At 38.1% G+C, this 24570-nt stretch overlaps 4 protein-coding genes across 7 annotated transcripts in view; 2 read left to right on the top strand and 2 right to left on the bottom strand.

Annotated features, from left to right (window-relative positions):
- LOC135623034 (nuclear pore complex protein NUP160-like) overlaps positions 1–1305 on the top strand; it is a 41643-nt gene extending 40338 nt beyond the window's left edge. The window contains exons 25-28 of one of the 3 annotated variants that reach the window (XM_065125512.1): positions 32–169; positions 303–476; positions 551–633; positions 814–1305. In XM_065125512.1, the coding sequence (XP_064981584.1) occupies positions 32–169; positions 303–476; positions 551–619 (381 nt within the window). In that variant the 3' untranslated portion in view covers positions 620–633; positions 814–1305. The other 2 variants (XM_065125511.1, XM_065125510.1) reach the window with 2 other exon arrangements.
- Positions 1306–2146: 841 nt separating this feature from the next.
- On the top strand, positions 2147–5669 carry LOC135623310 (uncharacterized). Its single transcript, XM_065126126.1, has 3 exons — positions 2147–3121; positions 4911–5043; positions 5149–5669. The coding sequence occupies exons 1-3, from the start codon at positions 2909–2911 to the stop codon at positions 5238–5240; spliced, it is 438 nt and encodes a 145-aa protein (XP_064982198.1). The 5' UTR covers positions 2147–2908; the 3' UTR covers positions 5241–5669.
- Positions 5670–7596: 1927 nt separating this feature from the next.
- On the bottom strand, positions 7597–18721 carry LOC103997896 (isoamylase SU1, chloroplastic). 2 transcript variants are annotated; one of them, XM_009419231.3, is made up of 18 exons: positions 18210–18721; positions 17401–17583; positions 17154–17246; positions 14853–15005; positions 13605–13696; positions 12914–13055; positions 12731–12838; positions 12499–12584; positions 11618–11689; positions 11419–11545; positions 11076–11162; positions 10068–10160; positions 9405–9563; positions 9001–9084; positions 8455–8535; positions 8283–8365; positions 8066–8183; positions 7597–7969 (listed from the first exon to the last, which is right to left on the bottom strand). In XM_009419231.3, the coding sequence occupies exons 1-18, from the start codon at positions 18576–18578 to the stop codon at positions 7712–7714; spliced, it is 2388 nt and encodes a 795-aa protein (XP_009417506.2). In that variant the 5' UTR covers positions 18579–18721; the 3' UTR covers positions 7597–7711. The 2 variants fall into 2 exon arrangements, with proteins under 2 accessions (XP_009417506.2, XP_064981579.1); XM_065125507.1 differs by having other exon boundaries at positions 17401–17578; positions 18210–18346.
- Positions 18722–21393: 2672 nt separating this feature from the next.
- Positions 21394–22649, bottom strand: LOC135623335 (auxin-induced protein 6B-like). Its single transcript, XM_065126189.1, has one exon. The coding sequence runs from the start codon at positions 22240–22242 to the stop codon at positions 21757–21759; it is 486 nt and encodes a 161-aa protein (XP_064982261.1). The 5' UTR covers positions 22243–22649; the 3' UTR covers positions 21394–21756.
- Between the last annotated feature and the right edge of the window lie 1921 nt (positions 22650–24570).

Raw genomic sequence — 24570 nt, 5'->3', positions numbered from 1 at the left:
CTTGTTATGACTACTTTTCTGAATGTATCAGGGTGGACGAAAGGTATCTTGGGGCATGACAGGCCAGGAACCAGACTCTGCCACCTTGTTCAGACTCTATGTGGACTATGGCCGGCATGCTGAAGCTACAAATTTGTTACTCGAAAACCTAGACTCTTTTTCATCTCTGGTAACTTTTCATTGTTGTCAATACCTTGAAATTTGTACAATTTTTACCTTGAATTATCAGTCCACCTTGTCAATGTGATGTGTGTGGTTTACTTGAATTATGCACATGTACTGTAATTTCAATTGGTTTTCAGAGACCGGCTGATATAATCAATCGGAAAAAGATGTCGGCGACATGGTTCCCATACATAGCAATTGAACGGTTGTGGTGTCAGCTAGAGGAGATGCGGAGTTCTGGCCATATGGTTGATCACTGTGATAAACTAAAAAAATTGCTGCAGGAAGCTCTGATGAAACTCCTAAAACAGGTAGGACAACCTGGAGCTTAGGCTTGGCTTCGTTTCTCGATCTGAAATCTGATGCATCCTGCTTTGGTGGACAGGTACAATTGGATTCGGATGATGCTTTGGCCGCAGCTGCTGCAAGCAAAATGCAGAATCCCGGAAGCTAGGTGTCATGTTCATGGTACGTATCTACATATACTTGGTTCTCATTGCTGTATGGAATTTCTGGTTGAGACTTGGTTCTCATTGCTGTAGCAAATTCTCTGTTGTAATATTGATATGATGAGTCCCACTGTCCTTTGAAAAAGAAGAAAAGCTTATACATGCTTAATGATATTTCTTTATTTTCAATGGCAACAAGATATGGAAGAACAAACCACGATATCATGGCTCAGGCCTCGTCGGTGCTGCAGCTGCCGAGTGTTTTGAATTTGGTTTAACTAGTCTTCTGCCAAGTGTGAGAGGAAGTGTTTCTTGCCTTTGTTGTATATATAATTAATGGCTTCTCTTCTTTTTTGAGAGGTGGCGGCTGACTTGAAGGAAATGGCCTTGGAGAGTGCTCTCCTGGATGATCCTGCGTTAATCCTGCCGATCTCATATTACAAGTGATGGCTTGATGGATATGATCATCTGGGGGCAGCATGGCCCCTGGCCGCTTGTATATTATATATACAGGTTTCATCTTTGGAAGAGATCGTATAGGATGAATCGGTTTAGGTATATTATTTTTATACAGTACAATGATTATAGTATTTTCACATTGCATCATGGTGTTTTCAATAACGAACATTGTAATGCAGTACATTAACATTATAATAGTGTTTTTTTTAATGATATTAAAAAATTATTATAATACGGTATAGAAGTATTATAATAGACATTTTACTTAGTATAGTGTTTTTTATATTGTTAAAAGTATTATAATATAATATAAAAAATATTATAGTTAGACTAGTTCATCGGTTCATAAGAAAAAAAAAAGATAAAAAATGGGGCAGATGATTGCAGTATTTGTTATAGTATTTTTATATTGTGTAGTGTTTTCAATAACATCAGGAAAAATATTATAATGCAGTATATTAACATTATAATATAGTATTTTGTATTTTTAATAATATCAGAATATATTTAATACTGTATAAAAATATATTAATAATATTTTTTCCTATGGTATAGTGTTTTTTTTTACATTGTTAAAAATAGTATAATGTAATATAAGAATATTTAGACTAGTTCATCATATGGATCAGTTCATAAGAAAAAAAAAAGAGAGGAAAAATGAAGTAGATGGTTGCATTATTTAAGGTATTAGATAAAAAAAATATATTATTTAGAAATTCTGAAAATGGGTGGCGCTTATCAAGAAAATCCAAAAAGAAAGAGTTTTTTAAGATTCAATAATATATATAAGTAAATTCTCTATAAAAAATTTCTAGTTTTCAATTTTTTTTTTATCTAACAGAGCTCTCTCCCTTTCTCATTTATTTCCGTAAACAACTCCTAATTTTCGAAAATGAAATGAACTTTTCGATTGCCAGAACTCTGCCATATATGATATAACAGTAGTATTTCGAGGTCTTTGATTGGTGGAGTTGTGGCCATATGCAGAGAATTCGATTACACTGCCTTCTCTTCCTCTCACTAATTTGCAGTTCCGGTCATCAAGATTGCCAAACGCTTTGATTTCATTAACCAATTCCAACAACCACAAGAGGAAGGGGAATAAGGAATATATCCGTTTAAGATTACCAGATTCATCAATAACACGCTTTTGGAGAGCACCGACTTCCCACCCTTCACGCACAACCGGTTTCCATTCATAATGTGCCTCAGCGGCATTTCGCCGAGCGTGATGCGATCCCCTCCATTCTTCCGGTGGCCTTTTTTGCTCGGTCGCACCCGTTTGATCCCCACCATAACCCGGGTTGCCTTTGTCACCGGAATTGAGCCCTCGCCCGCCCGCCACCACCGGGTTAACGGTGCTCTCCCTGGCGTAGCTGTCCGGTTACACGGCGTAGGTGCAGCGTCGTCGCTGCAGGACCAGGCCGTGAGACCCCAGCGTGGCGCTCCCTCGGAATTGCCAGACGGCGAAGGCGAAGCGAAGACCAGGCTTCGCGGGTCCACCGGGAAGTTGTCGACGAAGATGACGGCGCGGGATAGGAATCGCGTCGGAGAAAAGAAGCGGCGAGACCAAAAGCAAGAAAAGGGGGTCGTCGTGGCGGAAGGCGGCGATGGCAGCGGGGGATCTGGACTTACCGCTCACGGGAGCTTCCCATCGGCAGAGTTCGTCGATCTGGACCGTTCGATGGACCGCTCCAGATTGAGTTGAGGTACCAGGATTCTAGTGGATGAATCGCTGTTGTTGGTGGGGGCCCATCTGATCTCTTATTCCCTCTCCGGTCTTCTCTCCTTTCCTCTCCACAACATCATCCACGGGAAGAAAGACAGAGGAAGCAATGGCAGTATGTATATCGAGCAAGTCAATGACTCTCCACCATTGGTTGCACAAGTGTTCCTCTTCGGTCGGTTCAGTATCGGCAGCTGTAGCAGTAGCTGTTGCATGGAAGAAGGGGAAGATGAAGAAGCTATGCTTACTTCCCGTGAATTGCACCCCCTTGGAGCAAAACCCCAAAACCGAACAAGAACATATGACAGAGGAGGAGGAAGAGGTCAGTTCTTTTTCTCCATGAATTTGTACACAGGCTGGCAGTGGCTGTTTCTAATTGATCAAATTGATGGTTTTTAACTTTGTTATTGAGAAAATTAGGAGTATGGAATGCAATATATGTTCTGTTTATGGATTATAAATTGGAAAAGAGTGCAACAAATTCATTTGGCAATTACATACCATACGTTCATGTTCCTGCCATTTTATTATTGTTCCTCTTTCTTTGTTTTTCTTCTCCTCCATATTTCCTATAGCAGTTCTTTAGGTATGTATCCTGTGTTAAATATCTATATTCATTTGACAACTTCACAAGATTGGGTTGTAGCTGAAAGCATGACAAGATGTTGTTGGAGTTGAGTTTTGGTTCTTTTAGCATACCAAGAACTTGCCACAATGTTGGTTATATATATATATATATATATATATATATATATATATATATATATATATATATATATATATATGTATATATATATGTATATGTATGTATATGTATGTATATATATGTATATGTATGTATATATATGTATATGTATGTATATATATGTATATGTATATATATATGTATATGTATATATATATATATATGTATATATACATATATATATACATATATGTATATATGTTGATGGCTACTAGTCATATTAAGAGCCATCAAATATTTTCCATTATAAAGTTGTCTTTAGGTCTTTCTCTATCTCTTCTTTGACCACTGACTTTGAATTGCTACAAGCAACCCAAACCATACTTAATCATCTGTGAGCTCTTTGGACGAAAACAATCCATGACTTTTTCCAGAGTTCTTCCTTTAGGTTTATTAGTCCATGGAGATTTTTACTCTGTGGAAGTTAAGCCTGATGGATTGAGATGGTATAGGTAGTCCTTGACCATTATTTATTCTGCAGTTACAACTGCTAGTTGGGTTCTAGTTCTGTTAAATTGTTCCCTGTTTCTTAGGTAACTATTACAACTCAAAATTGACCCAAATGATATGTTCACTTGACTTTTAAAATCTGCAAAAATGCGAGATTTATGGAAGAACTAAACCTAGACTCAGTAGAAAGGAATGGAAGATTAAAGCAATACCGAGCTTAAACCTAAGCTTGCATTTGTTTGGAGGCAACAATATGAAGTCAATTAACAAAGCTGAACGATGAGAGAAGCAGGAAGCTTCATGATACATAGATAGGTTATGTTTAAAGGCTCACAAAGTCAAAAGGAACACATTTGAGTTAGAAAGGTTAAGCATGTAGTACACTGCTTATGGAGTAAACATTCTTTTCATGCAAATACGTAAATCTTGCCTTGTATCAATGTGAACCTTCCACGTGGATCAGAACAATTTGGTTACTTAAAACTCCTTTACTATAATTCCTTTAACAAGACAACTCCTTTACTGTAATTCCTTTAACAAGACGAACATTTTAGACCATGCGTTTCAAGATGACTTGTAGTGAGATGGGGTGAAAGATTGTGTATAGGAAAAAACGTTCTTGGGAATTCTTTTTATTGTCCTTGTTCAAGATATTTCTTCATCATAGAGAATAGCATCTTGGATTAGCAATTCAATGATCCTTGCTTACATCATACTTCAGAGAGAAGGCTATAATGTCATCATGCATTTTTTTTTTTCCACATCCTTTCTTTTCTTTTGAGTTTCTGTTCCTTATCCTTTTGTTTTTTCTATGGTTGTTCAGTAAGACCACAAATATCTCCATAACCCAAATTTTCACCTTACAAGTGTATCATCTTGGTCATCGTATAATTCTGGCTATTAAACTATGAATTAGGAATTCAGAATTCTGTGTGAACCCTGCAATGGCAGAGGATGGCTGCTTTGTGACTTCTGTAAAGGCAAGAAGAACAATGTGAAGGCTGAAAACAATCGAATCTACCGCCGTTGCCCAACATGCAAAGCTGTAAGTTCTTGAAAGCATTTGTTTAAGTAGTATCTTGATAATTGCGAATTAAACATCATGATACTTGAATCGATCCGAAAGTTCAAATTGAATACACAAGTAAACGGAGGACCTATGACCTTTTGTCTTCTTGCAGGTTGGTTATGTTTTGTGCTCAAAATGCAAAGTCTTCAAGTGTATCACCTTCCCAGATTATTCTGATGGCGAGCTGACTCCCTAAGTCTAATATAACTCGACTCCAGTTATATATTCTTTTCTTTTCTTTTTCTTTCCTGAGATTGGTTTCCCTTTCAACATGGAAACCAGATATAGCAGGAGTAGATTGATGTGCTTTCATCAATATCCATGAGGCATTTCTTAATCTATAATCCTTCTTGCTTAAAATGAAGGCGATCGTACTGCAAGACTACTCATGTTGAAATCAGGAGGAGGCGGTTCTAACATTGCTGGTGAGTATTGAGAAATTGCTCTTCACTTTTTGTGTCAGTTGTTTTCAATGATCAGTTGCCACCATCGTAGCCTTTGGTGGAACCTTTGATCCACCATGTGGATCCCATTCTATAGTTGATGTACTACAGCTTAATTTTCATATCATTGCAAAGCAAAATTTTCAATGAAGCATTTCGAGAATGATTTATTACAAATTTTATACCCATAATTTTCCAAGATATGTTCTTTAACTTTAATTTTTTTGTGTCCCCAAGAAATTTTCAGTCGTGCCAAAAGATTCTGGCATTTTGTTGGTGGTATATATGTCTTTCTTCCATTCACATCATTAAAGTATCTCCTTAAAAATATATTGATTTAGATTTATTTGTATATTTATAAATATAAATACTTTACCATTGATACATAGTTACCAGTTTATATATGTTTAATTTAATATGAAAACTCTAGTTTCTTTTTTCTTTCTTTTAAGTTTCTTCAATCAAATAAAATAATAAACTTCCAACATTAGTTAACTTGGATATATATCTTGGCAAATTAAGTTGCAGTGGACATCAACTCTTCGTATTCAACAAAAGACCCCTATAAAAACTACATCCATCTAGAGCATGTTCCACAAAGATCCCTATGATGTTTTTGTTAGTAAAAAATCTCAAAGGATTCAAGAAATAACTAAGAGTATTCGTATCTATGGGAAGACAAAGGATTCAACAAAAGACCTCTATATAAACTACATCCATCTAGATTATGTTCGACAAAGATCCCTATGATGCCTTTGTTAGTGGAAAATCTAGAATGATTCAAGAAATATCTAAGAATATTCGTATCTATGGGAAGATAAAGGATTCAACAAAAGATCCCTATAAAAACTACATATATTTAGAGCATGTTTGACAAAAATACCTATGATGTCTTTGTTAGTGAAAAATCTCGAATGATTCAAGAAATAGCTAAGAGTATTTCTAGGGTCAAGGATGCACTTAAGCGTCTTTTATAACGTATCGAGGTAGAAGTGAGGATTAACCCCATGATCAATTACACAAGGTATCCGACGGCAAGTGAGTGACGCATCGAATCATCAAATATTGTAATTAAGAGATAGTAGTTCATGCTAATGTAAGGGGCAGCTAGCTATCATTCTTATCGAATAAACCACTCTATCAGTGTCATCATCATTGATGAGTCATCATCCCTATAGGATCATTACTTGGTCATCATGCTGATCAGGTAAGGTATACGGATGGATATGATATGACATCAAATTACCTACATGCCGAAGCCCCCATATCATTTACCCCCATCGGATTTTTACATAGATTGGTTTGAGACACGATGTCTTATTTGGTGGACTATTTGATCACGTCATCTATTGTATGTATGGATGCACTGACTTCACGTCGCTTGGTATGTACTTGGTTGACTTTAACTAAGTCCCTTGATAACTATGCTGTCATCAAGGGATACTTAATAGTAGGCTGTATTGTGGTCCAATGAAGTCATCATTAATGGACTCATTATGGTTAAATTCGATTAAATTTTCGTCGAGGAATATTTTATGATCGAGTTCGATTGTCTTATTACCCGAAAATACTTTATGGCCCAGTTAGATCACCTGAAAATATTTTATCGGGAGACATGCTTGATTGTTTTATGATCGAGTTTGATCACATCATTATTTGATTGTGAATGTCAAATGTAAACATATTATTTTATGCCAAAAGTCTATGACTAACGCTACGATGGGTTACAAGAATTCATTATAATTCTTAATAACTATTATTTAATAACTAATTAAAACTTTAATCACATTAACATTCCTTAAAAAATCATTATAATTACAAAAAAATATTAACAACATTTTTTATAAAAAATAATCTTTTCGACACAAGTTAGCTAATGCTAACTACATTTAGTCACAATTTTTCTTTCTGATCTATAATGACATTCCAATAACTGAATCATTCTATACATAATTTAAATGATTGATGGTTGAAGTCCCATTGCCAGCATAACAACTTTATATGAAGCTTCAGAGGATGTTCTCTTTTTGGCTCTTTTAGCACTAGGAAAGAATGGGATACTGCAGCCCTCTTCTCCAAGTTTAGTTAGATGTATTGGTCATTACCGCTGCTGAGATGAGCGACTAAACATCATTTCCTTCAATAATCACAATAATAATATAATAATACTAGTAATTGTAACTTTGAACTGCCATAATGAAATGTTCAAGCATCGGGTTGGAGTATTAATATAACAGAGGAGTAGCTAAGCATGGGGTACAGGTTGGCGTCCAGGAAATGGGAGTACAGTTTGACGGCCGTGGCTCTGTCAGGGACATCATCGGAGAGGAAGTCGTAGGGCACAGGCTTACTCGTGTCCACCAGCGGCTCCCATCGATAGCCCGAGCGTTCTGGTAGTGTGACTGTCACTGGCAGATGGCTTGTGTTGAAGGCCACATAGATCTCTCCCTGCAATGAATCACTCTGCTCTTACATCAAGCAACAGCAAAAAAAGTCAGTTTCCAGAGTCATCATAGGTTAGTTGGTTCTTGGAAAAGTGTACAGGATTGAATTATATACCATGGTAAATGCGACAAATCTGCTGGTTTCGGACCAGTCGGGAGTCTTGGGCTGGTGGCCGTGCCATTGGAGTCGCTCCGCTGTTGGGAATTCATCCAGGCCAAGGGATTCACATTCGCTGCAATTTGTGGTTCAACAAAACACACGTTTAATGGCCCATGTTGGATGGATGCTTTCGTCAAGAGTTGGAGAAGGGTTGTCAGTATGGTGCACTCACTAGCGGAACTTGATCATGAGTCGACAGAAACGGTAGAAATCAGATGAGGATTCCTCCTTCCTATCCCAACGGAAATAGTTGAACTGTGGCACATGAAGTTCATGCATCAAACTGATAACAGATGTGAAGATTAACAACAACAAAGTGCAAGAGAATGACGATAGATGCTCACATAATTATCATGGCAGTATGTGTTGTTGTTTCCTCCTTTTGTATGGCCATATTCATCGCCCATGTAAATCATTGGCACTCCCTGCAGCAATAAAAAGATTTCGGACGTCAGTAAGGTAGCATTGGTAAAACAGTTGTTGGATGCTTAAACTTGTGGCGTACACTAAAGTAACCAGGATTGTTGAGACGGATGGATGAATAATTTGGTAGCAGATGAATAAACCTGAGATGTTAAGTGTGTGGGAGACGAAAAGCTACAAAACTACTGAATTCAACTGCAGACAAAATGTCTGCAGGTGGATAGCATTTGATCACTAAATCCCGTTCCACTATCTTGACATTTTATATATTTTTTATCCACCTAAAAAAGTATATGCATGTAATTAAATCAATAACAAATTCCTAGATCTACGGCTTTCAGAGAGACAGTTCTAGTACTCAACAAAGCAAGAATAAGTTCAATAATCGATGCCTTTTAACACTACAGATGGTAACTTCATATCTTGAGAAATCCAATAGTATCTTAACTATTAAGACTAATACTTACTTGGGAAACCATGAGGCAAAGGAAAAAATTCCGCATTTGTCTTTTTCTTAATCTTCTTACGGTTAAGCTTGCAAACTCCCCCTCCTGCAGAGTGGAAAATTAATATTCTGGAAACTAATCTGTGGTAGACCATAGAGGTAGGGCAGCAAGTAAGCATATACAATATTATACTCTCAAACTTCATTAATTAAATTGGAAACACTGTAAACTTTTCTCCTAATTCACTTGTAATCTAATGTGCAGAACTTTCACTCCTCATATCAAAAGGGAGTAGCAGTCATATGTAAGACGCAAATAAAACCAAAAAAAGGAATTCAACTGTCAAAAGATCCAGCAATGCAGGAAAATGAAATTTGCTGGAATGATACAAAGGATACTGAATTAAAATGCTCATATAAATTTACCTCTCCACAGTTCCAGCTAAGATTATGATTCTCCCCATCTCTGTTATCTTCACCATTTGACAAGTTGGACTTGTTATTGTATGTCACCAGATCAGCTAAAGTAAATCCATCATGTGCACAGATGAAGTTGATGCTATGCCACGGTTTTCTTCCTCCATCCTGATCCAGAATATCAGTGAGCAATACGAGTCATATCAGTCACCAGATCAGCTTAATTGTATCCTATACTTGCCTGGAATCATCTACAGATTATTTTGACCCGCTTTCTGAATTCTTGAATTAGCATTCTTACTGTGCATATATTGGTAATTCTTTTCTGGCTTGAAAATTAATGTGTACATAAATCACGGTTTTGACAAAATGTAGCACATGCTAGTTATCGAACTAAGCCAGGAAATACAGAAGGTCAAAGAAAAGAATCCTAGAGTAAAAAATTTAACTAACAAATTTAATTCACATTCGCTGCAATTTAACTAACAAAATGTAATACATGCTACTTAAGGAGCTTGATGAAAGTTGCAATAGGTCATGAATTTACTGAAATAATGTTCTGTAGCTTCCAGGTTAGTTTATCTTCCCTTTGTGTTTTCTACAAATTAAATTAGAAAAAAGGTTGATAAGTCAGAGAAGGAAAGGTTATGCATGTAAAAGTCATACAATTACCTGGTATAGATTTGGGCTACCACAAAGACACTGCGCAAAAGCTCCAGCAAATCCATCGGTACCCTTGATGAATTGCCTCACTATGTCACGATACTGAGAAATTGCATCAGAAGTAGATGTTAGCACTAATGCAAACCAGATACGACAAACAAGGGTTACTGTAAGGCCATAGCAATTAAGTGGGCCTAGGAATGCATCTCATATGTGTCAACTCTTTGGCAGTATCTCTAACTTTCTGACAGACACCGGTTGATATTCGAGAGACAATAGCCAGGTAATAGCCCTGCGAGTCAAGTTTTACCATGTTGATGTTCAGCATGCCTGTGAGGCCAAATATATTCAAATAAAATGTCCTTTAGTGTTTGCTATCTTCTAGTTTCAGTGTAACTTGTTTATTGTTGAGAAGAAGTCAACATTGGCTCCAGCCTTTGTTTTGGGCAAAATCAATCCTAAACCATTCTCAAGCATCCATATCTCTTAATATTCTTGAAATATAATGACTGCATGCTAACGAGAGGGTCTAATGGACATGCACTCTGAAGCAAATTCTAATACCTATGTAACTATTTGTGGCCTTGTATAAGCTAATAAAGAAACTTATAAGGGTATTATGCCTTTTATTCCTATTTGAAGAGAAGAACATAACTATTTAACTCAAAAGAATGATTAATGTTTGAATGATATGTTTGCTTTCAGGTAGGCTATGCATTTTTAAATAGATTGCAGTGGAATTAAGTTCCACTTATCATTATACCAATATTTCTCAGTCTTAAGGTTACAGAGTACTCCATTGGAACTTTGTTCAAAATGAAGACTAGTTTTTCTTTCTTCTTGTTCTGTCAAAGTAGTTACTCTGGAACTTAGCTTTCTGTCATGATATAAAATATCTTAGTATAGACAAGACCATTGTTCCCAAATGCGCTATTTGGTAATGTAAAAATCTTCAGACCTTCAGAAGCTCTTGATGAAACATTGAACTATATAAAAGAAGATAAAGTTCCAACAAACCTGTCCATTCCACTCAGACCAAATACCCGAGTGTGGAAAGCTACCAACTTGGTAAAGGCCTCCAGCATCCCATGCTTCAGCAATCAACTATTTGACAGAATTTTGAAATAAATTTGAATAGCATCAAAAGACGGGAAACAAAGTGGCTTAATTGAATGTAAATGATCATCAATCTAATAAGATAAAGTGCACGATGAATAATAAAATTACTCTGGAATATGATAGAGAGAAAAGGTCATTATGACCATCACAAACAAGTTAGTAGATCTAGGTTTAGCATGTATGCTTAGTGCCCATAAAAAACAAACAAATACTATTATTAAGTAACCAATCAGCTAATTACCTTGACTTTGCAAAGAATTGGATCATTGCTGATCATTTCAATAAGTGGAGGACCACCAACAGGAGTTCCAGTTGTCACCATATCACCTTCTATGGGATTTCCATATACATTCACAGGATCCCATAGGCTTCATGAAACAATTTGAAACATGAGATGCTATGTAAAACAGGATAGAGTTAAGCAGTGCAAAGAGGTCAACCTGCAACTCCTGGTCATAATAGATGCAAGATCAAAGCGAAATCCATCAACATGCATTTCTGTAACCCAATATCTACAACAGAAAGATAATCAATATCATGGTGCAGTGACAGGTGGAATAAAAGAATGATAAATATTTTTAATCCTGTTAGAGATGGTCAAAAAAGAAAGGAATTCTACTCCCTAATCTATGTTGTCTGATTTTATCAGATGTATCTACGAACTAAATTATCCACAGGAACAGAATTCCAGAAATTGCATTTCAGAATGTTGTAATTTTTAATAGGTAAGATTCTAATGAAAATCCATTCTCATGTCTGCAACTTCAACTTTTGGTTCACCTACAAAATCTGCAGAATTATGAGGACTTCCTACCATGAAAGTTTTCTAGTGATCACAACCTCTATAATTTCTAAATGGTCTTTATATGTAATATGCTAAACATCAAAGGGGTTATATTGTTAATAATATACTGAAATTGTCTCCTTCAAAGGAAATACAATACATCAACTATGCACAGGAAAATGTAAGCAAACAGATTACATAGCAAAAGAGAATAACAGTTAGTAAGACCTCCTCAAAGGAGAATTTAACAATGTGAAACAGTGGAGAACAAGGAATGATAAGAAGCCAGAAGATCAAAGAGTAGATGAAGAGGAAAATTTCAGGGACTTATATAACGGGTCAATAATGGAATTGAACCAATTGACATCAACTAGAGCAAGCAAATTTTAGGAGAATGCAATAAAAATATATAAGCAACTGCTACACTATATCAGAAATTTCATAACTTTAAGAATCATTCATCCTGTCCAATTGTGTATTACAGATAAGCACATAATTAAGTTGCATAGTTTGAAAAGGATAAACCTGTCTGTCTACCTTAAACAGTCAACTATAAATTGACGAACCACCGGGTGATTACAGTTGATGGTGTTGCCACAACCTGAATAGTTGTAAAACTCACCCTGTCAAAAAATAAGGCATCTAAGTAGTGAAAATATGGTTGATCTTTAATCAGCACAAATGTTAATTCTTCTAGAGAATTTTTCTCATATTCTGTTTCACAGGTTCTGGTAAGAAGGAAATAAATAATGTCATTGTGGAAGCAAACCTTTGGTGCAAGCATATAATATGTGCTGTTATCAATGCCCCTAAATGAAATCATAGGACCATTCTCATTCCCTTCAGCTGTATGATTGAAAACAACGTCCAAAAGTACCTGAAGCAAATTGTATCAGAAAAATGTTGGATGCTATACAATACTAAGTAATATGAGTGTCAACGTGCTGATTACTTCAATTCCTCGCTTATGAGCTTCTCTAATGAGAGTCTTGAATTCATTTATTGCATCACGGCCACAGTTAGCCAAACCAGCTGATGAATATCTTATCATGGGTGAAAAGTAGTTGACAGTAGAGTAACCCCAGAAGTTCAGCCTGAGATAAAAAATAAACATTTTCAAACAATGAGAATTCCCAAGATCTAGATGGGCAAACATAGCATTGAAGAAAAACATTTAAGTTATTTAGACAAATAACTTGTGAAGAAAAACTGGCAAACATGAAATCTTAAAATGCAAAGTTTCACCCACTTGAAAAAGCTCTAACAATGAGACTTTTTGGACGACGATACCAGATTAGGAATGTTTAATTTAAATTATCAAACAAATTAAATCAAGGAGCTGCAAATTGAGAATTACCAAATGGAAGGTTAAAGAAAACACATTTACAAGGCCAGTTTTTATTTTGAATGTATCAAGTGTTACTCAAGCTCAGTATAAGAATTCTTAGTCATGGCCCTACTTAAGAAGACAATTTTTATCGAGAAAGTAGGATAATATATGCAAAGGCACTAATCCACTTTTTTCTGCATGCAGATAAAATGTCTTCTCCACGGTGGATGCATTTTAGAGCACATCTAATTGTACCACACTGTTTGCTTAAATAATAAATTATTTATAACTTACGACAGTCAAGCTTACATACTTATTCTCGCCAAGAACAGAATTGTAGCTGAAGTACTCCAGCTCGTTGAACTCATGACATGGCATTAACTCTATACAGTTGATTCCCAATTCCTGTAGAGTTTTCAATGATCAGCCAAAGTTCAGAAACTAGTTGTAAGATATAATCTGTATGATAATGTACTTCAAACAATATGATGAAGTGGTCAACAGTGTTGGTTTCGGCATCAATCCTGTAAACCATATAATTAAACACACAGCCTACTTTTCATATTTTAAGATAATCCTTCAAATAAACACTCTTTTTTGGCAAATTCACACGTGTTGTGCATTGTAGATGGAGATATTTTTGCAGGTTTTAATTTATACTCCATTTTAAATAGTAGTGAAACCACTAATTGCCGACAACTGTCATGCTTAAATATAAAATTCAGAAGCTTCAAGACACCAACAAGTTTACCCCCCAGATGTGTATAACTTACATAAGTACTGGTTCCATCAGTTAATAATTACTGTTAATGAAGGCAAATATGGCACAAAATTACCACTGAAAATTTAGTGTATCCATGAATGTTTATAACATTTCTTAGTGTATAACATCCATTTCTAAGTGTATCCAACTTTGTACTCTTTCATAGAAATGCAGGAATGTCACCATGTTTTTCTCACATATTAATGCTGACTGCTGAATCCACTATACTGTTTAAAATAGGAGGGATTTATTTAGTAGTTATACCCTGGAAGTGGGAGAAAAGAAATGCTAAGATTATAATACTGAAAATAGAAGCTCAAGGACCAACATGATGAGCTTGGGAAAAAAAAAAAGATAAACAAGATAAGATAAAAGTAATGTATGCTATTATTCTCATTTAATCCAAGATTTTCAAGAAAAATCTATCACATGCTTTCTTAATGTAGAATACTTTCAGTCTGTTTAAGTTCTTCAGTTTCTTGTTTTAATAATTTGACCCAATTCTGTTGCTAAGCATTTAAGCCTCGCCATGTTCTACTATGAAAAATCTTATATGGCATAACATGTCAGTTAGGTTGTCTAAATCAACACCTGCCAAGTTATGATCATCTTTGAAACTTCAAGGTATAAAATTGATAAAAACTTATGTGTATTATTAGAACTAGTTTATATGTATGCATCCATTTGCATATTAAATTAATGACAGAAAAGTAACACTCATAATATGTGACACAAGAACAAAGGCATAGACCAGCTTTACATAAATATATAAACCTAAACATTAACCATAATATATACCTTCAAATGGTCCAATTTTTTTATTGCGCTAATGTAGGTTCCAGGTGAATCGGTCTCACTAGAGTCATGCTTTGTAAAGCCGCGCACATGCATCTCATAAATTATAAGGTCCTTTTGAGGGTACTGCAGAGGTAAATCTCCCTCCCAATCGAACTGAAAATAGAAAAGACAGATTTAGAAGACAAAGGTCAAAACTAAGAAAATAAAAGAATTCTTTTTATCAACTTAGATGCATAATGTAATAGACCAAAGCACATTAACATTAAGAATATTCATGAAAATGTAAGCTCGAGAAATAAAACATATTCAGAAAATTGAAATAATGGAAATTTAAATCTCAATCATATGGTTTTACCTGTCTGATAAAGAATATTGAACAACTATGCCCAGTCTGATCTGAAATTCAGCTTACCAGTACCAGTCACCTAGTCTGATCCAAAACCAAGCTTACCGTCCGATAAGCCTACTGGTGTTCAACTATATTGAATGGTGAGCGTGAGCCTACCGCTTGGCGCTCGCTACCTGTTCCCAACCCTTCTTTTTTCCGTCTCCTTTTCTTCTTCCATAGCTCTACTTCTTCTCCTCCACATCATTTTGCTGCTTCCTCCCTGCTGCTGCCATTGTTACACCTCTTTGCATATCCACATTGTGCCACCTCACCTCCTCCTCCCCATTCTCTCACTCTTTTTCACTCTCTTTGTCAGTATATCTGGCACTGATCAGCACCAACCTGTATCAATACTCGATACATTGTACAATTCTGATACCACACTGTTGCAGCCATCGACTGGTATTGGAATCAGTTAATCCATGATGGAAGCCATGGACCTAATTTCAATTTAAAGAAAAAATATAAATACAGGTAGATTATATAGGTTAGCATTGTAGCTTTTGAGTATCATAACCATATTATGTTGGTTAGTTGTTAGCTCACATTGCTCTTGCTAATTTAGAACGTGTTATTTTCTGGACACTTGTTCATGTCCTGGCTACTCACTCAAGCGTAATAGCTTGGCCCAAAAATAGACAAGCTTGGACAAGAAAAAACCTAGATAGGACCAAGCTTGAGCAAGAGTAACAAGGCCTGGTCAAAATTTTGGCCAAGCATATACTGGCACCTTTATAACCTAGGCCAGCCCAGATACCATATATTGCATATACTAAATATATGTATATATACAAGTAGATCAACTTCATAAAGCAAGCAAAGTCAGAAAGAAAGTTGGTAGAAGGTTTATCTGATCAGTAAGTAAGCCAAGTCTAAATCCCACTTTTACATAACAATTTTTTAAAAATATTTCTAGCTACATTGCTTTTGGGGGTCAAGTGGGAGAGCTGGCAGTCTTGGGTTTTTAGTTCCAGACAAGTCTTACACCCATGAAAATATGGAATATCTATCAAACTAAGATTTTTTTGGAACTGTACTAAAATAAAGAAACATATATAAACATAAAGAATAAATCTTTAACAGAGTCAGCTGACAATCAAGACTAAAACATAAAGCACCTGAGTAGGATTCAAACAATTGACCAGACATGGACATGGAATGGTTAAAGCTGCTACTGCTTGTGACTAATGAGGTACAGACAAGTCTCTGATCAGTTGCATTCTAACAACGTCCAGGCTGATTCATACAGCTGGTCATGTGCCCTCTTCAATATCTTCTGGCTGACCAATAAGTTACAAAGAGTCCACCACATCTGGACAGGGAATGGCTCAATCTTCTTCGGCTTATGCCTAATTCATTACATAAAATTCCTTGATCAGCAATATTATTAAGATATCCAGGCTGATTCAGAGATGAGCATATGACTTTTTGAAGTCCACTTGACCCATTAAGTTACTATGTTAGACATCATCCAATACACCAATCAGCCTTATAGTTCTCGTTGTGAAGAAAGTTGTTGGTCATGTGCCAGTCTTATCATACAGGCATGTTCTTTATAGTGAAAAAAAAAACAACAATATACTTGATAATTACAGAAATTTATGCAGAAAAGCCCTAGCTTATAAAGACTAACTAAAACGGCAACAACGATATTACGTAAGAGATATCCTTTAAGCAAATACAAAAGTTCCTTCTGTTTTGAAATCAGTAACGCAAGGATGAGCTATTTATCTTCCAAAGTAAGCTGATGTCCATGAATTTATCATGTTTAAGTTATTGGAATTCAGATGATAAAGAAGCAGCGATAGACAAGAATCAAGCGCTGTAAAAGTTAAAAAAAAAAAAAGGATGGAAGGTACAGAAACTTCTTTAATAAATTATATGTTGTATATTTTATATATATGCATACATACTTCCTCATTAGAAACTGGTATCATGCCTGCCATCTGGGGCCAACATTCACCTCCAGGTCCTAGGACACCATATTCTCCTCTGCTTATTACTGCCTAAAAAAAAAAAGGAATCAACAATGAGACACCTTTTGACAATTATTGAGACAAGCAGAACATCAAATCTTGGATTCAAGGGAATTTTTTTCTCTAAAAGCATAATATAGGAATGAAACAGAGTGCGTAGCTAGTTATTACAAACAAAACAAACCTTAGCATATGGATCCAACAAGATTCGGGAATAATCAAAGTAGTGTCCTTCCTTAGGAGAAAGCTTCCCATCAAACTTGTACCCATACACCATATCGTCAAGTTCCCCTTGAAGAAAAACATGCCAAACATTCCCAGTCCTGTTGATCAAAGGATCAAGGACAACCTCCTCTGTCACTCTGTTCTGCAAAGAAAGAGGGGAGAAAGTCACGTTATATATCCATCTTCTAAAAAAGAAATAAAACAATCATCACATTCTTTCTAATGTATATGTCTAACCAAATAAAACAAATAAAAAAGAATATATATCCATCTTCTTTCTTAAGCTACTAAATGTTGGTTTGTAGATGATTGAAAATGTGACTCATGTTATAAATTAGGATGGTCCAGAAAGAAGGTAGAGATATTGAAAAGTTAGAATTTTCCCTTTAAATGAAAATCTCTGAATGGTGCATCGACCTAAATTGAAACTGCAGATACCATTTCACCTGCTTATTTACATAATTGACCAATTTAGTTAGCACCAATGTATCAGAAAACTATCTATATTACCACGAATGCTACACCATCAATGATGTTCAAGTCACTCTCCCCTATGGATGAAAAAATTATAAACAATTTAAGCTGAGAATTCTGCTGTCTAAATTACCTTCATTTGGACGAAAAATGAACCCAAAAGCAGTGGACCAAATAATTAGAAAGAAATAAAATAAAAATGAAAACTTTTGGATCAATATGTACGCATAACCAGTAAGTCAATTCAACCTCTGCAAGGAACAAGCCCCATCAATGTAAAGCAGAAGAGCTTACAGCTGTCAAATCAGAGAGCGTGAAAAGGCACAGCGCCGCGGCCGTGGCGCCGCTGGAGTAAATTGCGAAATTGACACCGCCATCGCAAGCCGTGGCACCAAGTGGCGCGGGGCTCCCGGCGAGCACTTGGAATGGAGCAAGGCCCGGCCTCTCGATGACCACGGTCTCCACCTCGTCACCCCCACGAGCACTCGCATTGCTGACCAAAGATTCCACTCTTCTTGAACCCCCAGAAACCCTCAAGGTGACCGAATTGCCGACGAGGTCACCCCCTCCTCTCGCAAACCTACGGAGATTCCCGCATTTCACCGGAAAGAGACCGCAATTGGACGCGAAACTGAACCTTGAAGTGGTCCTGGACATGTCCATCCGCCCTAGCAGCGAAGGAATCGACGTGCGCAGAGATTCGACGGAGAGGAGGCAATGGGGTAGGAATCGAGGCCGAGAGGACGCGCTTAGGTTTCGGCCATCAAGGATTCCGCGAGCGGAGTGCGGTGAGTATATAGTGCAGTCGGTTTCACGGGGGCACAGTTGGGTATTTACAGGGAAATTGTTGGCCGGCAGCGCATTTCACGTGGCCGTTGCGGACCAAAGACGGTGCTTTCCGCTTTATCGCCACGAGCTCGGATCACCTGAAAAAGCGCGCTCACAGTTCAGGATTTGTATTCCCCCACGCTTGGGCCAATCGGTTTCGAGGGGCCAAAAGCGAGTTGGGCTTCCGGGGAAAGTCGTGTTTCCTGGATGATTTGGTACAGGTAATCTACACGGCGTCTGTTCTGCGCCCCACCCTTCTCGGCGTCTTTCGCTTGTAGGCCGGAACGGAAGCAGCGTGCGCAACGTGACGCCTCATGCAATCAGAACCGTTCACGGTGTGGGCCCATCTTATCGATCGACCCAGATATGGCCCACCCATCCCACTTTTGGAAGTCCCTATTAAACTGTAATCATTTGTTTAAGTTTCGAAAACTAAAAGACTAGTAGTACATGTTGAAGTTACAAAAAGTTACTCATATATATATTTATTTATATAGTCAATTAGATTTCAGTAATCAACTGTATTTATCTTCCTATCTTATATGTTTGTGGTTAAGTTGCACACTCAAGTCTTCTATCTTTTTGAGGCACAATGAATGATTCACCATTCTAAAAACAAGATTATAGGAACTTGCATCTCTCTCCTTCTTTCAAGTTGGATTGGACAACAAGGACAGTGACAACAGATGCTACTGTACTCTATTCCCAAAACTATTGTTCAGTCCAGAGAGCAGGTCTGCTGCTTCAATATTTTTCGTTATCCATGTAAAGTGTCCTGAGAATCTCAAGGCATTGGCAGCTTTTTCACTGTTGTTACTGAGGAAGCTGAATAAACACACAGGTCAGAGGGCAAGAAAGAAGGAAGAAACACAACATTATTCACAGCTCAGTGAGGGTGGAGATGTGTGCTCAAGTTGCAACCAGTCTCGATGCACATTGGTGTTTGTGCTGAACATGGAGGAGGAGCAGGGCTCAGCTTTTCTGGTAAACATCCATTTGAATTCTGCATCTGTTTTCCTTGTTTTGCTGAAAGGGTAAAGGAAAGGGGAAGAAGAAGACCTCCACCAATTTCTTCATCTTCAAAAGCTTTGTGGAGCCACAAAGGATGACAGAACCTTTTTTTTTTCCCCACTGCAATCCCAAGTTCAGATTCTGTTGAGGATAATGATCTTATCCCATGAAGATCATTCCAAATAATTCAAGTCTACTTTCACTTTACCAAGAAAAATGAAAGAAAGGTATGTGTGGACTAAGCTATCCATCATCTTTATATTTAAAATAAATGTCATACAAAATATTTAGGTGCATGGAGTAACCCTTTTAAAAAAATTATGGGCTATGAGTTTGTAGCACAATTAATATAAGAGATCTATATTTCATCCATCAAAAGATGTGATGTCACCCTTATACTTTTCATGAGAATTCAATCCATGTAAGTTATATATTATATGTGTGTGTCTATGTATATATTTGTATATGTGTTTATCTAAAAAATTCTAAATTTAGGTACATTAATCATACTTTGCATTGGCGAGAGTTTCGTGCACTGAGTATTTTTTTTTTTAGAATAAAAAAAGTTACATATGGTATGATCAAAACAAGTGGAAAGTAGGGAAGACAACCAATCAAATGACTACATCCTTTTGGAATTATCACTGATGACAAACATCTGAAAAGCTATCTATCAACAAACACCAAACATTCATTGAGAATTAATATTTACTTTTGAGACAAGCATGAGTACTATATGCAAAATTCAAAAATGGCTTTATGTACAATATATTTATATATTGTGGTAGAATGCAGAGAGCCATCACCACAGTGAGCTGGAAAAGATGCATCACTCTCAAGAAGATGCTGATACCTGTAGTGATTGGTGCCCATCACAACCTTCCCCTTGTGGGCGCAGACGAGGTGGGGCAAGCCTCCACCATGTTCGTGTTCATTTGCCATCATCGATCTTCCCTACAACTGTAGCAAGCTCGGCATAGTCAATCAAGCAAAGAGCAAGCAACAAGCAACATCACCAACGAAGTTGACGAGGAATGCTGCAACTCAGAAAAGTCATGGCTGAGGTCTTCAGATATCACATCATTGCTGAAAACAAGGAACCATGTTCACACATTAATGCTTGCTTGGTCTGATCACGGCGGTCCGATGGACGAAGACATCGTGCTGCATCACAAGAGAACGCAAGCAAAGACAACTTAATATGGATGGATGAATGGATGCCTTATCTTAATCACTTTGATCATCTTGAATATGAGTGATGTGATCAAAGTATTAATCAGCGCAATGATTGGAGGTGATCCTGACCCACCACTGCCAGTTTCATTATATGATATGAAGATTCTTAATGATCAAAGGAATAAAATAAGTGGTCAAAATGATATATATATCTTCGAGATTACCTGTCAAAATGATGTATATATCTTCGTTGAATACAAATTTCAGAGGGATATTTCAAGTTGTTAGATGAAATAATGGTGATAAAAAGGTTAACATGTATTGTCCCTTCTCATTCTCAGTGCAATTCCTTGTAATTTTCTGGACGAAGCATCGACCACCTCACATTCGTGCACAGGAGAGAATACATGGATCTCAAAATATTCATAGCAAACGCATAACGAGGAAGAAATGTGCATCTGAATTGCACGAAAGACAACAGCAGTTTCAGCTTCGAATTGCATTGAATTCTCAGTACAGATCAAAGTCATGCCTCAACATCAGCAACAGGATCATCTTGGAATTAGATTCCAGGTTATGACCTCCCCCAGAAACCTCTTGCAACTCCATGATCAAGGCTAAAAAGACTGGAGTTGGATTCAGTTCTCTTTTATATGAGAGAGAGAGAGAGAGATAGAGAGGGAAGACTCACATCGCGTATGAGTCCCACATTTTTAGGATCCATGGATGAAATCTTAGCGAACGCCACTTACTTCTCATCTACTGCCACTTCACCTGTACAAAAACTTCAAGGGGAAGGAAGAAGATCGAGAGAAAGGCCTGCGTGTTATCGAGCCTTGGTCTTGGGGAGGAGAGGGGAGAAGCCGTTGTAAGCGACGGGCTCGCGGCATGGGGAAGCGGTGGCGGCGCCGAGGTCAGCGAAGAGGGTGTAGAAGTCTTCGAGGCTGAGGGAGCCGAGCCGGGGCTCGTCCCGGTCGAGCGCGTCGAGCACCCACCTGAAGAAGGCCGGGTCGCAGGGGAGGGCCAGACCGCCGGCGGGGGGGAACCCGTACTCCTCCTCCGCCCGCTGCAGCAGGGCGGCGAACACCGGCAGGTTGAGGAACCGGGTCGGGATCACGAACCGCCGACGCTCCGGCCCCACGTACACCGCCAGGAACCCAGACCGGACGGGTCTCCCCGACCCAGCCTCGCCCTCCGCCTTGTTAGCCTCCCCGCCGTGGCGCCGAAGACTCAGTGCCCTCCACCGCCGCATCACCTGCTTCAGCTGCACGATCTGCCGGATCTTCTCCACTTTCTTCATGGCTGTCCTCATTCTCTCTCTCCCAAAATATGCTGCACTCACTCAATAGTACATGAACGGAGAGACCACAGGGAAACCAAAGGAGTCAGAGGAGAAACCAAGAAAGCACAGGAAAAGCTAAAGGAGGAGAAGAAGGAGAAAGGAAGAAAATACAATAAGCTAAAGGAGAAGGAGGAGGACAAAGGAAGAGAACACGGTAAAGGATGAGATGGGAGGTTGGCTGTACTTTATAGGAAATGAGGAGCCTCGAGGCTACAACCTAGTGCAGTCTCTCCATTAAAAACGAGCGAGAGAGAGAGAGAGAGACGGGTGAAGGGAGGTTCCAAAAAAGACGAGAGGAATATACTGGACGACCCATGTAGATTTTGTGAGGATTTACTGCATGATTTAAATCTAGATTTGCTGTTATTCAACTGGAAAAAGCTAAGATCTGAATCTTTGAGATCAGGCTGTCAGTTTGCTCGTTTATTGAGACACATTAAAGGTAGAAGCTGCACACTTTGGAGGTCCCAATTGATCTCCGGCATGCATTCCTACCTTGGTATTTATTTCATGGTGCACATTTTTTTGTACATGCATGCGTATACTCTACAATCAACTTTACTGTAATTTCATCGATATAATTCCTCATGAAGCGTTCCCGTGAGGTTGTCAAATCAAAGCCCTCGCAAGGAAGCATCCACCATCTTCGATCGACTCATGAAAATAGTAATAATTATTATCGTATACATCAATTTTAGCTTTATCGGAGGACGAGACCGGTCCGTACACAGTTCGCCCAACTTGAGATTTTGTCATTGGTTTTGGCGGATTTGGACCGCTCGGAGGGACGACTGCCGTATACCATCGTACCCCTTTCGCCTTATTTATTCCGATCTTATTTTTGTATTGCAAATAGCCACTAAATAATAGTCAATTGATTTAATTGCTCGAGAAAATTAGTCCGCCGAAATGACCGGTAGTGGCAAGTTGTGGCCGTTGGGACCTCGGGGTGTGAGCTCACACCTGACAGCTTATAAATCACCCTCCGCTTTCGAGTCAATTACAATTACACCCTCCTTCACGAGAATGTTAGGGCAGTTTCGTGGATAACAGCCGTATCGGAGTCGTCTTACTGGCAGATTCCGCAGCGGACGGCGCTTCAGCCGTCGCGGGCGGTGCTCGAAATCGAGCCGCCTGGGGCGGATCGGTCCGACTACTGAACCCGGTTCGGGAACATTTATCTGGCAGATTCTGACGCGGATGGAGCGGCTCGAAATCGATCGAGCCGGACAATAAACCCGGTTCGGAGATTTTGGCTTGGATTGGCAACGATTTATGGTGGGATGAAGGTTGGGATAGATTAAGAGAAGGTGAGGTTGGTGGCATAAATGACAGAGATCTCGTGCATGTGCTTGGCAGGATTAGCGCATTGATTTGGGAGAACCACAATAAACTAAGAACACACACGTTAACTTTAGCGCTTGGGGGGTACTGCTCGAGTGGGAAACAAGGAGGAGGACTTTAGCCGGCTGTATCTCCGAGGATTTGACTCACATGATGGTGTCGCTTGCTACGTCGATCTGAAGGTCCTCTCAGCTGTGGTGCAATGCGTATGTGCAGTAGTAGTAGATATCACTCGTTCACTGGTAAAGCATGTGATAGATAGCATGGAGTTTATGGGGACACGATCTCCGTCCCCCCCCAAAGCTAATCGAATGGAAGAAAAGGATTTGGGGGGCATACTCTTAACTCGTAATCTTCCCCATGTTTGAGACAGGTTCAGTGTTTTGTGGATGTTGGAGGAGGAGTTGCTGTGATGTGATGGGGAAGCAAGCAACACATCGCTTGGGATCTTTAGGCTTGGGTGCATCTCAAGACTGCTGCTCCAATTCTTGATGCTGAATCCAAGCCATCAGCTTGAAGAATGATATTGTAGTACTTGAAAGGCTTGGCATTGAGTCCTTCGTTGATAGACTCCCTAAACCCTAATATAATAAGGTATTCTATCCTATCATTCTCAAGCTCTATAATTTTCTTGAAAATTTACATTAAGCATAAATTGTTAGATTATGTAGTTCTATTTAGTTAAGTAATATATATTATAAATATGATTAGATTCTGATTATGATTATTGTCCAGTAGAAAATAAGTTCATGTTATAATAGGATTTCTTAGGGGATCTCCTTGAGGATTTCTTAGGGGATCTCCTTCAAGGAAGTAACTTATCGTAGATTCTATACTCTCGTCTATAAATAGACATAATCTGGAACTAAATAGACGATTCTCAATGAAGTTGAGAGATTAATGTTTTTCTCTTAATCTCCCTAATCCATCAATCAAGAGAGGAGTAATGTCTAA

Source organism: Musa acuminata, chromosome BXJ2-9 (genome assembly GCF_036884655.1).
Source record: "Musa acuminata AAA Group cultivar baxijiao chromosome BXJ2-9, Cavendish_Baxijiao_AAA, whole genome shotgun sequence".
Classification (NCBI taxonomy): domain Eukaryota; kingdom Viridiplantae; phylum Streptophyta; class Magnoliopsida; order Zingiberales; family Musaceae; genus Musa; species Musa acuminata.
This window is presented reverse-complemented; position numbering and strand designations above follow the sequence as displayed.

Coding starts and splice junctions, on each gene's coding strand:
- LOC135623310 (XM_065126126.1), top strand. CDS start 2,909: ATGGCAGTATGTATATCGAGCAAGTCAATGACTCTCCACCATTGGTTG. Junction 3,122..4,910: donor TGACAGAGGAGGAGGAAGAG/GTCAGTTCTTTT, acceptor ACTATGAATTAG/GAATTCAGAATTCTGTGTGA. Junction 5,044..5,148: donor CCCAACATGCAAAGCTGTAA/GTTCTTGAAAGC, acceptor AAGTAAACGGAG/GACCTATGACCTTTTGTCTT.
- LOC103997896 (XM_009419231.3), bottom strand. CDS start 18,578: ATGGACATGTCCAGGACCACTTCAAGGTTCAGTTTCGCGTCCAATTGC. Junction 15,006..17,153: donor TACCAGTTTCTAATGAGGAA/GTATGTATGCAT, acceptor TTCTATTTTCAG/TTCGATTGGGAGGGAGATTT. Junction 11,163..11,418: donor CAATTCTTTGCAAAGTCAAG/GTAATTAGCTGA, acceptor TCTGTCAAATAG/TTGATTGCTGAAGCATGGGA.
- LOC135623335 (XM_065126189.1), bottom strand. CDS start 22,242: ATGAGGACAGCCATGAAGAAAGTGGAGAAGATCCGGCAGATCGTGCAG.